A 17,102-nucleotide genomic window follows, 5' to 3' on the forward strand; every position below is an offset into this window, starting at 1 on the left:
GTTGAAATTCCCAGCAATAATTGGGAAGGCATCAGAATACATTGTTTCATTACTGCTGATCACGGTGCTCATCTTCTCCCATGCCTGCCTGGCGCAAGCCAGAGGTGGAATATACACCACCACCACCAGGATGACGGTGGAAAATGTTCTCGTCAGATAAAATGGATGATACCTGACTTCTGGATGTTCCAGGTCAGGTGAACAGGATTTAGGTGGAACCTTCACGGTCGTGCACCACGATGAGTTAATCATGAAATATACTCTACCTCCTGGACCTTTAAAGGAGATGCTCTGTCCTTTTGGAGGATGGTGAAACCTTTGGGCCACAATGCTGCGTCTGAAATGGAAGAGGTTAGCCATGGAAGAATATCAGAAATGAGGTTAGCTTCCTGATAGATAGAGAACATTGCAGATGAGTGATGAAGGTAATGATATGGTGTATTGAGCAATGTGTGATGTATTTGGTGTAATATGACGTCTGATACCTTTAATTTTGCACTCATTCTGCATATGCAAAGTTATCAAACTTCTTTGCTGCCTGCATCCAAGTTCTTGGGGCTGAACTCCTGGCACTGACCTCTGAAATGACTTCCATGATTTGTTCCAGCTGCAGCTCACCTCCCATTTTGGAGAAGAAGTCTGTCATAAGATAGCTGGAACTAATGCAATCGGCTCATAAAATTGGAGCCCTAGTTATTCGCTGAGGTACTCAGGCATGCTGGATGCTGAAATTAGGATAATGAGTTGGCAACTTAATTGCACATTTGATTTCAGTGAATATTTCCCAGTCCTGTTCAATTTAACAATGTTTCAAATCAAATTTGTGAAGTATGTGAAAATGAAAAATATATTTAGAGCAGAGAAGCAGGATTAAATTCAATAGTTTCACAACAGCCTGATGAACTGGTTGGCAACCTTCTGCTTTATCGTTACTTATGTTTTTATCCACCTCAAGGAGTCTGGTTTGAATTACGGGCAACCTCTGTGTTGTCGCTTTTTAGGTATCAATAATTCATCTGTACATAATTCATAAATCATAACCGAAAATTTTGAGGTATGAGAAAAATTCATTCTCACTCAATTTATGTGGCAAAAGTACAGAATTTAAAAACAAAGTTTATTTTATTCAAATTGTGTTTCTTGATGAATGTACAGATGTTAAGGCTTTGTGTTACAGAAGACTGAGATATGACCATTTTTTTTGGGGAACAGAATCCCCCCATTAATATGGGGATCACCTGTAATCAGAAGCTGATAGATGCAGTCCTAATATAAATGTAATGACCCAGTTTCAAGCTATCTTTTATTTGACTCAGAATAGCATATCATTGCATGGAACTTGCCATTCATTGGTTGTTGTAAAATTGTGTTTTAATTAACCTCTTGCATTTCAGCTAAGTGCTAATCTTTATGACGAAATTGTCTTTTTCCTTGAAGTCTCTCCACCTTACCTGCTGCACTGATTTTCATCACTAATTTGTACTGTCTGTTACTTCCTGATTGTGGCTATTATTTTTAAAAATCTTTGTTATTCTTCAGTTGTGCCCTTAGTTACTATTTATTCTTTTGTTTTCTTTTCACTATTGGCATTTTATCTCATCCACTGGAGATTCAGAGAGACAGCACAGAAGCAGGCTTTTGACCTAAGCTGCCCATGTCAATCAAGGTGCATTCCTGAGCTAGCTCCATTTGCCTGCGTTGGCCTATATCCCTTTAAACAACGTATCAAATCAAATTTGTGAAGTAGGTGAAAATGAAAAATGGTGCCATATACCAGTCCAATTGTGGTTTGAATGTTGTAATTATACCTGCCTCTGACACATCCTCAGGCAGTTCTTTCCATCTGTGTAAAACAAAAGCCTGCCTCTCAGGGTCCCCTTACATCTTTCACTGTCCTTTATACTCTCGAGTTTTACACTCCCTTCTCTTGGGAAGAAGACTGACCATCTACCTTGATGATGCCACTCATGATTTTATAAACCTCTAAAGTCATTTCACAACCTCCTTCATTCCAGAGAAAACAGTCTCAGTATATTCAGTCACTCCGCATAACCTAAGCCTTCCAGTCCCAGCAACAATTCTGCAAATCTCTTTTGCACTCACTCTAGCGTAATCACACCATTACTATAGTACGGTGGCCAGAAATGCACGCAATATTCCAGGTGCAGTCTCACCAAATCTTGTACAGGTGCTAACTGGCACCCAGGCTCTTGCACTCATTGTCCTGAACAATGAAGGTAAGTGTGCCATATCCCCTCTTCACCACCTTGTCTACTTGTGTCACCACTTCCAGGGAACTATGTACTTGTGCCCCTGGGTCTCTGTTCCGGAAGACTCCCTGGGGCCCCGCTATTCACTGTAGACTGGCACTGTAGATCTATCTCTATCAATAACTTTGCAGGTTGTTAAATGTAGTTCCAGTTATTAGCCTCTGCTTGAGGAATACTGAGGCTCTCATCCTGCCTGTGACAAACTCGTATGTAAACTCTAGTTGCTCTCTCAGCTGAACTGGATATTGCGCAGTTTGTGTGGGTGGCTTTTCACACAAGCTGTGCAATTACCAGTACAGTCAAGAGTGCAATTATATTAAAAATGTTTCATGGTGACAGAGGAGCTTGGCATTAATGGAGAAGAAATTATATGAGAGAATGTGAATATTGTAAAATGTTGAAACCATTTAAAAACAAAGTCACATATCCAGCTTTTGTATGCCAACATACCTAAAGTGTTTTGCTTGCAATACATTTACAGGGAATAAGTGCTTTCTTGGTTCCTATGCCTACACCAGGACTTTCCTCGGGAAAGAAAGAAGATAAATTGGGAATTAGAGCATCTTCCACTGCAAACCTAATTTTTGAAGACTGCAGACTTCCTCGGGACAATATATTGGGTGAACCAGGACTTGGATTCAAAATAGCCATGGTAGGAGCTATTATTGTTTGAATATTGGTGTGCATTTTGTTTATACAGTAATATGGAATACCACAGCATGACGTGCTGTACTTGAGTATCCATCTGTGTATTGTTTATAATATTGAATACCACATTCAGTACTTGCTTCAGAATTGCTGCTTAGTTGTCAGTGCTGTGAACTTTGAAACAGTGTACAGGTCTCCCTGGATATCAGACACCTATATCACAAGTAGAACTTTTGACCTCACAATCTACCTCATTATGATCTTACACTTTGTCTATCTACATTGTACTTTCTCTTCAGCTTTTACACGTTATTCTGCACTGTTACTGTTTTACCTTGTTCTACCTCAATACACTGTGTAAATCAATGGTCCCCAACCACCGGGTCGCAAAGCATGTGCTGCCGGGCCGCGAGGAAATGATATGAGTCAGCTGCACCTTTCCTCATTCCCTGTCACGCACTGGTGAACTTGAACATAGGGTTGCCAACTGTCCTGTATTTGCCGGGACATCCTGTATATTGGGCTAAATTGGTTTGTCCCATACGAGACCGCCCTTGTCCCGTATTTTCACTGCTAAGGTAGAGCGTTCCTATGAAACCTTTCATGCCGAAATGGCGTAAAGCGAAGAAGAAATTACCATTAATTTATATGGGAAAAATTTTTGAGCGTTCCCAGACCCAAAAAATAACCTACCAAATCATACCAAATAACACACAAAACCGAAAATAACACTAACATATAGTAAAAGCAGGAATGATATGATAAATACACAGCCTATATAAAGAAGAAATAATATATGTACAGTATAGTCGGGAAGATTAAGCCAAAATCGATTTGTGGAAAAAAAATCGGCACGTACGCGCATGAGCACGTCATGCCCGCACAAGGCTTCATGGTCATGGTAGTTTTTCCTGGGATAAACACACATGTCCCGGGATTTGACTGCTACTTTTGTCCCTTACTTGGAAGTGAGAAAGTTGGCAACCCTAACTGTAAAAGACATGTTGAGGTGAGTTTCACCCTACTTGAACACCCTCCCCCCCCACCCCCCCCGTCAGCCGGTCCACAAGAATATTGTCATATTAAACTGGTCCGCAGTGCAAAAAAGGTTGGGGACCCTGGTGTAAATGTTTGATTTATATGTACACCATGCAAGGTAAGATTTTCATTGTATCTTGGTACATGTGATAATAATAAAACAATGCCAATAGATAACCCGAACAGTTTGTAAGTTGGAAATATGGCTGACTGGCAGTATAATGGCCAGCCAGGATGCTTAACTCAACCATACAGATATTGCCACCAACTGAGTGAGTTCTCTTGTGGCAGAAGATGCCTGTGGCTCCGCAGCTGTTGGCAGATTCTTCCTACTGGTCTCCCAAAAGCTTGTTTGTGTGTATGGACTAGACATAAGTCGAGCATTGGGAACCTAGGGTGGAACTGTAATATGAATTATTATGTGAATAGTAAAATTTACATAACATGTCTAAAGGCAGAAAAATACTGTATTTTCAGTAAGAGCAAGTCATATAATCAATAAAAATATCTTTCATAATGTCTATCAGAAAAATACTGTATTTTCAGTAAGAGCAAGTCATACAATCAATGAAAATATCTATCATAATTTCTAATGCAGCAAAATTTATCCCCTGAATCGAACTGCTGATATGACAAGTTTATACTATGGTGTATGAAGTGTGTAGTATATGGTAACGTGAAATTTCCTCTAACATTACGAACGCTCTGAGGCTACCAAAGCATGTCAGGATTTAAGCCGCTATGAAAGCTTCTCAATGTGCGTGGTATTGCTACTTTTTATGATGAGCTCTTAATTAGCAATAGAAACAACATTTTATTTGCACTACTTTCTGGAACATGTTATTCCATTCATGCTGAAAATGTTTCTCAGTATTATTTCGATTTAATTACTAATATTGTTAACAATGACAAAGACTAAGCAAACCCTTTTATTGTCTTTCAGTGCTGAACTGGTATAGTGTCTGCATTGGGTTGTTAAAAATAAGTCAAGTCTAAAGAAACTAGCTGAATTTTTAAAGGTAATAACTAACTTGATCCATCAGGGTGTCTCCAAGGACTTACTGATAAGGTTCCATATAACAGGTTATTAACAAAAACTGAGAGGGCATGCAATTGTAGGCAAACTACTCATGGGGATAGAAAATAGGTTAGCAGTTAGAAGATAGAGAATGGGGATAATGTGTTAATTTTTTTCCCCTTGCTTTAATTGGGATTTGGTAGTGAATGGACACTTGTAGTGACAGCACCAATCCTCTTACTTCCACTTCTTTTACCTGAACATGCCCAAGTGATTGAACGCAATTTCAGCATATTGTTTTTTCAGTTCAAAGGATGCTATGAGTCCACTTGGGCTCCTGCAACTGGCTAGTGAAAGCAAACAATTGTATTGAACAAGGCTGAACAAATAACATGTGAAGTTGTCAACAGGTACTTACATTTCACCAATGCTTTACTAGATACTGGTGCAAAGCTGTTGTTCATAGAACTTGTGCTGAGAACAAGTTTTATAAAACTTGGAAATAACTTTCTTGTAAATTTAGGAGGTTGCTCCATATTATCTTGGAGTTGTTAGCTGTCACATCAGCATGGTGCATCTTGCTGTGGAACTCAAATGAGGATAAGAGCAACACCTGAGGCTGAAGGGACAGTAGTTACTTACTTATCCGTCAAAGATCTGCAGCTACAGAGGAGCGAAGGTTCTTGGTGCAGTGTGAATGTTTGCAGTGGACTTACTTTATCTGCAAAGTACATAGGCAGATGATGAGCTTCTTCCATGTCTGAACATCAACCTCCAAAGAGTTCAAAGTCTCATATCAGGCTTTTGAAACAGGACATGCTGCCAATTGACCATCCATTTTCAGTGGAGCAAAATTTAAACATATGTTTGACATTATTATGTAGTGTTAAAACTATGCATAATCTTGTTCAAGTAAAAATCTTTAGTCTTATTCCAAATTCTTCTATGTATTATCATATGTGTCTTCAGCCAAAGCAGAGCCAAGGCTGTTTAGAACCTTCTGACTTCTGAGGAAGATGTGGCTGATATTCTCTCGCCTTGGAAGGGATGTAGCTGGAAGTCCCCACAATGATACTTGGATTAGGATTATATTTCCTTGACTTTATAAAGAAGAGGATATGGGAAGAGCAAGGAGGTGAGGCAAGAAGGCTCAGAGACAGAACGAGAGGAAAGGGAGAAAAAGAATGATCAACTGCAGGGAGAATGGGAAAGCAGAGGAGAGTGAGAGATTGAGAGGACAGAGGATAAGAAGGGATGTGAGGAAGTAGAGAGAGAGCAGTGAAAATATCGGGGAAAAGGAGAAAAGGTAATAGAAGAGGGGAGAAAAGTGACAGAGGGAAGAGGAAGAGTCAGAGAAGGTGTGAAAAGGAAAGAGGAAAAATGGGAAGGGTAAGAGAGGGAAGGGGAGATGTGAGAGGAACAGCAGAGAAGACTGGAGGGAGGTGCAAGTGGGAAGAAAGGGAAGATATGAAAGAGGATAGTGGAGAGGGTGACAAGAGGGGAAGTCAGGTTTTCCTGTCTACAGAGCTAGCTCTACCTTTCTATTTCTGTGTCCAGCTGCCAGTTTTTAAAATAATTGTTGCCATGGCAGTATTGATTTTTACCCTACCACAGTAATTTATTTGGTTCTCTCCACTGCTACCTCACAAGCAAATTAAATCTTTCTTTCTTACTTTGCCAGTTCTAATGAAAAGTCCTTGACCTGAAATATTGTCCCTGCTTCTCTCCTCATGGATGTTACTCAAGCTGCTGAGCGGTTCAGGCATTTTCTGTTCTGATTACTGATTTCCAAAGCAGTTTGCTCCTCCATTTGAAATATTTTAGGGTACCTAAATGAGCAAACATTGGAAGTCTTTGTATTATACTCACTATATAGTATTACAGAGAGAAACTGTTTTCTCTACCAGAAATCAAGAACTTTGGGTACATAACCGTAAGTCGGAATAAGGTTTATTATCACTGACATATGTCGCGAAATCTATTGTTTTGCTGCAGCAGTACAGTACAATATATAAATATACTATAAATTATAAGGTAGATATTCCATTAAGTTTCAGTAAGGAAGAAGGACAAGGATGTCAAGGTAAGAGAACCTTGAATATTGACAGAATTGATGAATTCAGTCAAGAAGGAAAAGGAGAGTATGTAAAACTTAGGAAGCTAAAATCAAACAGTGCCCTTGAGGATTATAAAGAATCCAGAAAAGAACTCAAGAAGACAATTAGGTACGCCAGGAGAGGCCATGAAAAGTCCTTTGCAAGTATGATTAAAGATGATCCCAAGACATTCTACACATTCATGAAGAGCAAGAGGAACCACTCAAGAATAAAAGGAGGAATATTTGGTTGGATGTGGAGGATGTGGGTGAGGTCATTAATGAGTACTTTACATCAGAATTTACCAAGGAGAAAGATGTGGAGGATGGGGTGCTCAAAGCTGAGTGTATTGATACGCTAGGGCACTTTGAGGTAAAGGAGAAGGTATTGCTACGGCTCTTAAAGAGCACTAAGGTGAGTAAGTCCTCAGGACCTGATGGGATATACCCTGGGCTATTGAGAGAGGCTAAGTCCTGGAGGGCTTTCGAGCAGGAATGTTGTTCCATTAGTCAGGAAGGGAATAGGGGTAAACCTGGAAACTCTATACTAGTGATCCCCATATCTGTGGAAGGGATGCTACTGGATAGAATTCTTAGGGATAGGATTTATGAAAATTTGAAAACCATGGCCTAACTAGGGAGAGCCAACATGTCTTTGTACAGGGCAAATCATGTGTTTCTAAATTGATTGAGTTTTTTGACGAGGGTGATTGATGAAAATAGAGCTATGGATGTTGTCTATATGGATTTTAGTAAGGGGTTTGATGAGGTCCCTCACGGGAAGCTCATCCAGAAGATTGCAATGCATGGGAATGATGGTGAATTGGCCATTTGGGCTTGCCCAGAGAAGACAGAAGGTAGTGGTTGAAGGGGCTTATTCCAGCTGGAGGTCTGTAATTAGTTGTGTTCCACAGGGATTAGTACTGGGATCTTTACTGTTTGTGATGTATACAAGTGACCTGGATGAAACTGTAGATGGGTGGGTTAGTAAGTTTGCACATGATGTGAAGATTGGTGGTGCTGTGAATAGCGCAGAAGACTGGCAAAAGTACAGCAGGGTAGAGATCAAGTGCAGATATGGACAGAGAAATGGCAGACAGTTTAACCTGGCTGAATGTCAAGTGTTGCACTTTGGTTGGTCAAATACAAAGAGATTGATAAAAGCACAAACCTTAACAGTGATGATGAGCAGAGGGATCTTGAATTCCAAGTTCATAGCTTCCTGAAAGTGGTTACACAGGTTGATAGAGTGGTTAAGAAGGCTTACCTTTATTAGTTGAGGCATTGAATTCAAAAATTAGGAAGTTATGTTCAGCTTTATAAAACACTAGTTAGGCTGCTTCTGGAGTGTTGCATACAGTTTTAGTTGCCTCATCCTAGAAAGGATGTTCTGGCTTTGGAGAGGATGGAGAAGAGGTTTACCAAGTTGTTGCCTGAACGCATTCTCTAACAAGAGGTTAGACAAACTTGGGTTGTTTTCTGTGGAACGGTGGAGGCTGACGGAGATATGATAGAGGTTTATAAGATTGTGAGAGACATAAAAGAGTGCACAGACAATATCTCCAAGTGTTGAAATGTCTAATACCAGAGGGCTTGCATTTAAGGTGAGAGGGGCTAATTCCAAAGGAGATGAAAGGGGAAGGTTTTTTACACAGAGGTGGTGGTTGCTTGGAATGCGTTGCCTGGAGTGGTGGTCGAGGCAGAAACACATTCACACTCTTCTGGTTAGCTGGGCCCAGTGCACTTTAGCTCAATTAGGTTGCTGTCCCAATTAGCTGGTTTCATGGAAATAGTTAAAAAGGTATGAAAAAGACAAACTGAGTAACAAATTATGTATTTAAATGAAATACAGAACAAATTATAAAACTGCCAATAGTACTACAGTTATTGACGGAGGAATTCATCCAGTGTACCCAATGAACAAAATCAGTGCAGAAACCTAGTACTGATAACAGACTGCCTTCATACAATACTATTGATGATTGCATCCCACAAATCTCCATTTCCATTGTAGTATTCAAGATGATTGGTGGTACCTTCAAATTCTTTGTATTTCATTACTTGATGAAATAGTAAAATTGTTTCATTTTCACTCCCGGCCATTTCTGGCATTTACAAGCCTGATGCTTGAAACCACAGTGAGCAAAACGGTTCAGTATTGTCTTACTGCTTATTTCTCACCAATTAACAGTAACAAAAATCACTGCTTTTTATACACAAGCACACACAACTGATACATTTTAAAAACAGTTTGCTGTAAGCATGGTGTAGCACCTAATGGCCAAGTGCACAGGACTGACGCTAGTTAGAACCAGTTCAGCAACAGTCTCCTGTCTCAGTTAAGTGGCATAGTGTCCCAACTAATTGAAGAGAATCCTGGCTACTTTCTTGATTAGTTTTGTTCTTTAAGAGTTGTCCCAAATAAACGGCTGCCCCAATTAACCGATGGCCCAATTAACTGGAACCCACTGCATTTGGAATTCGCTGTCGGGGCTTGACATACAACAAAAAGCAAAGATGGTCAACAATTCTAAAGGCATACAGTATATAAATAAAGTTAGAGGTTAAGGTACAGATATGGAATAAAATGTACATAAATAGATAATACCGGTGTGTATTTACAGTCTAAACAGCATTATTGAAAGTGGTTTAAAGTGTCTGCAGTGCAGTGATAGGGGTAAAAGAGAGGGTGGGGTTAATAAGGATGGTTGATCAGATTATCTGCTTGGGGGAAGAAACGTTTAAGGTGGAATGAAGTTTTTGTTTTAATAGCCACATGGCACTTTCCAGATGGGAGCTTTTGGAGAAAGCAGTTAATAGGGTTCAGCTGCTTCTTTGTCAATGACCTTTTCTGTTGACTGTTCACCGTAGCTTTCATATATTGTGGGAGGATTGGCTCAACTGGTAGTCAGTGGTAACATTCGTTACCCGACAGAAAATTGTGTGTTCAAGTGTCACTCCAGAAAACAGAGTGCTCAGAAAAATATAGGTTTACATTTGTACCACTGAAAATGCTTCAGGGGTTGGAAATGCTGACCTTTCCGATGAGTTGTTAAACTGAATCACTGACTAGTCTTCAAGATGTTGTGATCTCACGATACTTGATCAGCGCAACTGTTCCAGAAACTTGGACAATATTTACCTCTCAATGGACATTGTTCTGAAATAAACCTGAATACTATCACATTGCTGTTTTAAAACTTTGGTGTGAACAAATCAGCAGTCACAATTGTAAAATTACAACAGTGCCTATTTCATGGTACTGCTTGCTGTAAGGTATTTAATGATGTCCTGAAGGTGTTTGTGAAATGCAAGTCTATCATTAGATATTCATTTGTAATTCCAAAGGTTACAGAGATATACATTCCATTTTTGTTTCATTCACAAATGTCTTCAAGCTAACAGTGCTTTATATATAAGACTACTTACTGCATATTCCTGCAGTTGAAATCCATATTCCCACCAGCTTTCAAAGCTTACATGGCTTATTGCTCATCGGCTGATTGAAAATGTCGGTGATATTTGCATGCAGCTAGTACTATCGCGCTCTGAAACTTTTCAATGATTTTAAGTTCCCTGGCCCCCACCGCTTTATTTTCATCATGGATGTCCAGTCCCTATATACTTCCATCCCCCATCAGGAAGGTCTCAAAGCTCTCCGCTACTTTTTGGATTCCAGACCTAACCAGTTCCCCTCTACCACCACTCTGCTCCGTCTAGCGGAATTAGTCCTTACTCTCAATAATTTCTCCTTTGGCTCCTCCCACTTTCTCCAAACTAAAGGTGTAGCTATGGGCACCCGTATGGGTCCTAGCTTTGCCTGCCTTTTTGTTGGCTTTGTGGAACAATCTATGTTCCAAACCTATTCTGGTATCTGTCCCCCACTTTTCCTTCGCTACATCGACGACTGCATTGGCGCTGCTTCCTGCATGCATGCTGAGCTTGTTGACTTCATTAACTTTGCCTCCAATTTTCACCCTGCCCTCAAGTTTACCTGGTCCATTTCCGACACCTCCCTCCCCTTTCTAGATCTTTCTGTCTCTATCTCTGGAGACAGCTTATCTACTGATGTCTACTATAAGCCTACTGACTCTCACAGCTATTTGAACTATTCCTCTTCTCACCCTGTCTCTAGCAAAAATGCCATCCCCTTCTCGCAATTCCTCCGTCTCCGCTGCATCTGCTCTCAGGATGAGGCTTTTCATTCCAGGACAAGGGAGATGTCTTCCTTTTTTAAAGAAAGGAGCTTCCCTTCCTCCACCATCAACTCTGCTCTCAAACGCATCTCCCTCATTTCACGTACATCTGCTCTCACTCCATCCTCCTGCCACCCCACTAGGAATAGGGTTCCCCTGGTCCTCACTTACCACCCCACCAGCCTCCGGGTCCAACATAATATTCTTCATAACTTCCGCCACCTCCAACGGGATCCCACCACTAAGCACATCTTTCCCTCCCCCTCCCCCCCGCTTTCCGCAGGGATCACTCCCTACGCGACTCCCTTGTCCATTCGTCCCCCCCATCCCTCCCCACCGATCTCCCTCCTGGCACTTATCCTTGTAAGTGGAACAAGTGCGACACATGCCCTTACACTTCCTCCCTTACCACCATTCAGGGCCCCAGACAGTCCTTCCAGGTAAGGCGACACTTCACCTGTGAGTTGGCTGGGGTGATAGACTGCGTCTGGTGCTCCCGATGTGGCCTCCTATGCAGACTGAGAGATCGTTTCGCTGAACACCTATGCTCTGTCCGCCAGAGAAAGGATCTCCCAGTGGCCACACATTTTAATTCCACGTCCCATTCCCATTCTGATATGTCAATCCATGGCCTCCTCTACTGTAAAGATGAAGCCACACTCAGGTTGGAGGAACAACACCTTATATTCCGTCTGGGTAGCCTCCAACCTGATGGCATGAACACTGACTTCTCAAACTTCCGCTAATGCCCCACCTCCCCCTCGTACCCCATCCGTTATTTATTTATATACACACATTCTTTTTCTCTCTCTCCTTTTTCTCCCGCTGTCCCTCTCACTATACCCCTTGCCCATCCTCTGGGTTTTTCCCCTCCTCTCCCTTTTCTTTCTCCCTAGGCCTCCTGTCCCATGATCCTCTCATATCCCTTTTGCCAATCACCTGTCCAGCTCTTGGCTCCATCCCTCCCCCTCCTGTCTTCTCCTATCATTTCGGATCTCCCCCTTCCTCTCCCACTTTCAGATATCTTACTTGGTCTTCTTTCAGTTAGTCCTGACGAAGGGTCTCGGCCCGAAACGCCGACTATACCTCTTATTAGAGAAGCTGCCTGGCCTGCTGCGTTCACCAGCAACTTTGATGGGTGTTGCTAGTACTATCTTTGTTGCTTATTGGCTGTACACACCAATGGGAGGCTCAGTGGTACAATTAAAATTTAAAATTGCCATACATCTCATTGAGTCTTGTGACTGCACAAACTGGTAGAAGATTTTTTTTTCAAAACTGAAGCGGTGCTGTGATCCTTTGAATAATTGTCTAACGCAGATCCAAAAAAGATGCTGTTGGAAGTGCAGATCAGATCAGTAAGCAGTGCAAAGAAAAAAGTGAAGTACGTGCATTAGTAGATTGCTCACTGATCTGTGTATCACTGTCTCTGTTTCAAATGTCAAACTTAGCACTTTTAAATGTAATTTTCACACTGAATGCTATTTCCTATTTAGCCATTCTCTGTACATGTAGTTTGTACTCTTAAGTGTTAACCTTCATTATTTTTCTAGATCATTTTTGGAATTATAAAAAATTAAATATAAGTAGTTGCTATGAAATAAAATCTGACACAAATGAATAAAAAGATTTAGGAAGGAAAATGACAAAAACCTTGGTGAAGTAGAATTTAAGGAGCATTCTAAAGATGGGAAAGATTTAGTGGATGCTCAGTATTGAAGAGTTTGGCAGCTAAAGATACGGCTGCCACTGGTGATCTGCACTACGAGAGCGCAGATTTGAAGGAGCACAATATTTTAAAATTGTGGGTTGGTGAAGGTTATAAAGCGTTGAGGATTTTCACTTATGCATGTTGCTAATTGATCCAGGGGTAACCAGTTATTAAGAAATTTAAAAGTAATTCTAAGCTTGATTAATAGTCATTGTACATATTAATGTTTTTCTGAATTGGTAAAATTAAGACACGAGAGGCTGCAGATGCTGGAATCTGGAGAAAGGAACAAAACACTAGAAGAAGTCAGTGAGTCAGACCACATCTGTGAAGGGAAATGGACAGTCGAGGTACTGGGCCAAGATTGGACTGATGAAGGGTCATGACTCAAAACATCAACTGTTCTATTTTTCTCTATAGATGTTGCCTCACCCACCAAGTTCCTCCATCATTTTGTTTCTGAACAGTGAACCATGAACCTGAAGGGTAAACTAACCACATTATTTCACTCTAGGCAATGTTATCTGAACATTCACTGCCCTTCAGTTGTGGCATTCTTTCTATATTTTACTCAGAGCACTTTAGTTAAGATGCTTAATCATTTGCTAATATGAATAATAACATGAATAAATATGATATGGGGGCTTTTAAATTTTAAATGACATTGGCAAAATTCTACAGACAATGAGAGCCCAGAAAGCAAAGTTCTGAGCATGTTTTCAAGTACAATGTAATGAGTATCACCTGCTGTTAACAATCATTTGGGAACTAAGTCCCACCAGTGTTGTTCTTCGATGTTGGATTTTATAGCTGAGAGCATCTAGATCTGACTGGAATATGGGGTGATGTTTGTGTGGATAGCTTTTGCAAAGTAAAAGAAAAGAGAATATGTGTCAACGTATAATCCTAAGATTTCCACATCTAAGCTAGCACTCAGTTTGCATGGGGTTCCTGCAATTTAATTTACTTCAGAAACATCAATTGAAGATAACAAGATGAAGGAGGATGGCAGAAGAAACACATTTTTGAGACTAAAATAATTTTGGGTTGTTGTTCAGCTCTGAGGAGCTCTGGTTTAATGGGTGTCATTTGCCAACAGCTACTGTTAGAATATTAACTCACTGCACTCTTTAGGTCAAGTTCAATTATCATTCAACGATACAAGAGTATTCATGAATACAGACAAATGAAACAGCGTTTCTCCAGGGCCAAGATGCAAAACACAGTGCCAACAGTCACATACAGCACAAACCATGGATAGCACATACTGTATAAGATAACAGTAAACATACAGTCACAGAAAAAATAGCCCAAGTCCTTGAGTGACGTGTCTTGTAAATTGATGGATTGATGGTTAGAATGCTTAATAAATATTTTCTTCATTGAACTTTAATTATCTTGGAATCAATGATATTGTTTTGGCACCACAGAGCTGCCCTTTTCTAGTTCTCTGATCTCATATTACCAAATATTATGGGCTGAAATGTATCCAGTATCTTACGCTGTATGCCACATATTCCTCAGAAATCTGTACTAAGTTCTGCAACATGCTCTGCAGATAAATGGCTGTGGGAATCATTACCCTAATTTCTCTTCCTCTTCAAGCAGTGAATTGTTACACCTTTAGATCTTTCCCATTCTCATTATTTCAGCTTCTGTATTCTAGATTGCTAGTGCGGTAAGCATTTTCACTCTCAGTATTTAAATAATGAACTTTGTGTCCTTTCATTTCTGCATCTGTCCTGTGCTCCACTAAATCTTTATCACATTCTTAAAGGCCAGAAAAGCTTCAAACTTTGCAGAATTATCACACAAACACATTGAATGACTGTAATATAGAGCTGTTTTTTACCTCTACATCTGACTTTTCCATTGTTCACTTGTCCAGTTTGGTAGCTCAGCCAGTCCTCTACAGCTTGCATCCTGGACTGTTTTATTCAAGTGTTATCTCTGTTTAATAGCTTCTGATCCAACAATGCCTCATTTTTTTTTATCATTCTTTAAATCACAAAATGAATTGCTAACTTTACAGAAAGAAGCTACTCTCATCAGAACAGAAGTAATAGGAACATAAGCCATTCAGCCCCTTGAGCCTGCTCTAACATTCAGTAAAATCAAGATCATATATCTTTGTACCATTCTCCTGCCCTATTCCCATACGACTTGATTCCTCTAAGTAGTCATTAATGTATTGATCTCAGTTTTGAATAAATCCATTGACTACATCTCCTTTGCCCTATGGAGTAGAGAATTCCAAAGATTCATCACCCATTCTGTAGAGAAATTTTCTACTTATTTTAGTCCTAAATGCCCTGTGTCTTATTTTTAGACTGTGACTCTCAGTTTTTGACTCCTGAACCGGTGGAAATGCTGTCACGCCGTTTAAGGATATTGTCTATTCCAATGAGGTATCCACTCATTCTTCTGAATTCTAGAGATCAGGGAGAAACACAGTCTGCTAAACCTGTCCTCATATGACATCCCTAGAACCAGTATAATGAATCTTCACCACAATCCCTCCTAGAACCAGTATAATGAATCTTCACTGTAATCCCTCCTAGAACCAGTATAATGAATCTTCACTACAATCCCTCCTGGAACCAGTATAATGAATCTTCACTACAATCCCTCCTAGAACCAGTATAATGAATCTTCACTATAATCCCTCCTAGAACCAGTATAATGAATCTTCACTATAATCCCTCCTAGAACCAGTATAATGAATCTTCACTACAATCCCTCAATAACAAATATGTCCATTTATAGATAAGTAGACCAGAATTGCATTTCAGATATTGTCTCATCAAAGCACTATATAATTGCAGTAATTTGCTTCTTTAAGGAATTTTAGCTTCCCCCAAGAGCAATGCAGTTAGTTTTGCTTCCTATCCGTAACCCATGGACATGCAGAACCTCTGGTTTTTCTAATAAATGGGAATGGTTTGCCTCTATCAACTCTGGCCAGATCACACACACTGCAGTCCATGTTTCCTCTCAGCCATGTCTCTTACAAGAACAGTCCCAGATTCTCCTTTGACATGATGCAAGTCTCTCAAATATTTTAATAATTGTGTTCTGTATTTTCTACAAAATCTTCACATATTTCTTAAAGCCAAAATGGACGTGCTTTTCAATTGTGGCTCATCAAATATTTTATAAAGTATCTCTGTAACTTGTACTCTGCATCTCTATTTTGAAGCCTTTGAATTTGAATATATTTTTGATTTCCTTCCTCATCTTACTCTGCCATCTTCAATGATTCACGCAAACATACAGGTGTCTCTGAGCCACCACCATAAAACTGTACCTCTTATATTACACAACTCACCTTAGTTAGCGACAATAAATAGCTGAAGTTTCAGGAAAATAAAAATTGTGGTGCTGCAAAGAATGAGAGCTGCCTTGCAGTGAAATCTATGCAACCTCATGAGAAAAATGAGAAATAACTAATTTGATGCCATCATTTGAAATGAAATTTTAAAATGACAAAAATTGGCAGCTGCTGAAAAGAAAAATGGCAAAATCAGAGCTATTGCTGAATTTGGTACAAAGAGACAATTCTAATGGGAGAATGTAAGAAAATGAATGCCTAAAATTTGACCCAAAATATGACAAAATGGAATTGACCTTGGCCTCCTTGGAAGCTAAAGCATAAGATGATGGATGAATGGGAGATCTGACCTTCAGTGGACTTGTAAGACAGTTGCACTTACGTAAGCAACACACATCAAAGTTGCTGGTGAATGCAGCAGGCCAGGCAGCATCTCTAGGAAGAGGTACAGTCGACGTTTCAGGCCGAGACCCTTCGTCAGGACTAACTGAAGGAAGAGTTAGTAAGAGATTTGAAAGTGGGAGGGGGAGGGGGAGATCCAAAATGATAGGAGAAGACAGGAGGGGGAGGGATGGAGCCAAGAGCTGGACAGGTGATTGGCAAAGGGACTATGAGAGGATTATGGGACAGGAGGTCCGGGGAGAAAGACAAGGTGGGGGGAACCCAGAGGATGGGCAAGGGGTATAGTCAGAGGGACAGAGGGAGAAAAAGGAGAGAGAGAGAAAGAATGTGTGTATGTAAATAAATAACGGATGGGGTATGAAGGGAAGGTGGGGCATTAGCGGAAGTTAGAGA

The 17,102-nt window shown here is 40.3% G+C and overlaps 1 protein-coding gene across 6 annotated transcripts in view; it reads left to right on the top strand.

Moving 5' to 3' along the window:
* acads (acyl-CoA dehydrogenase short chain) overlaps positions 1–17,102 on the top strand; it is a 130,827-nt gene that overhangs the window by 45,902 nt on the left and 67,823 nt on the right. For all 6 annotated transcript variants that reach the window (XM_072247648.1, XM_072247647.1, XM_072247645.1 and 3 more), the window contains one exon: positions 2,752–2,922. In XM_072247648.1, the coding sequence (XP_072103749.1) occupies positions 2,752–2,922 (171 nt within the window). The remainder of the gene's footprint in view (positions 1–2,751; positions 2,923–17,102) is intronic.

The sequence above is a fragment of the Mobula birostris genome, chromosome 31 (genome assembly GCF_030028105.1).
Source record: "Mobula birostris isolate sMobBir1 chromosome 31, sMobBir1.hap1, whole genome shotgun sequence".
NCBI classification, from domain to species: Eukaryota; Metazoa; Chordata; class Chondrichthyes; order Myliobatiformes; family Myliobatidae; genus Mobula; species Mobula birostris.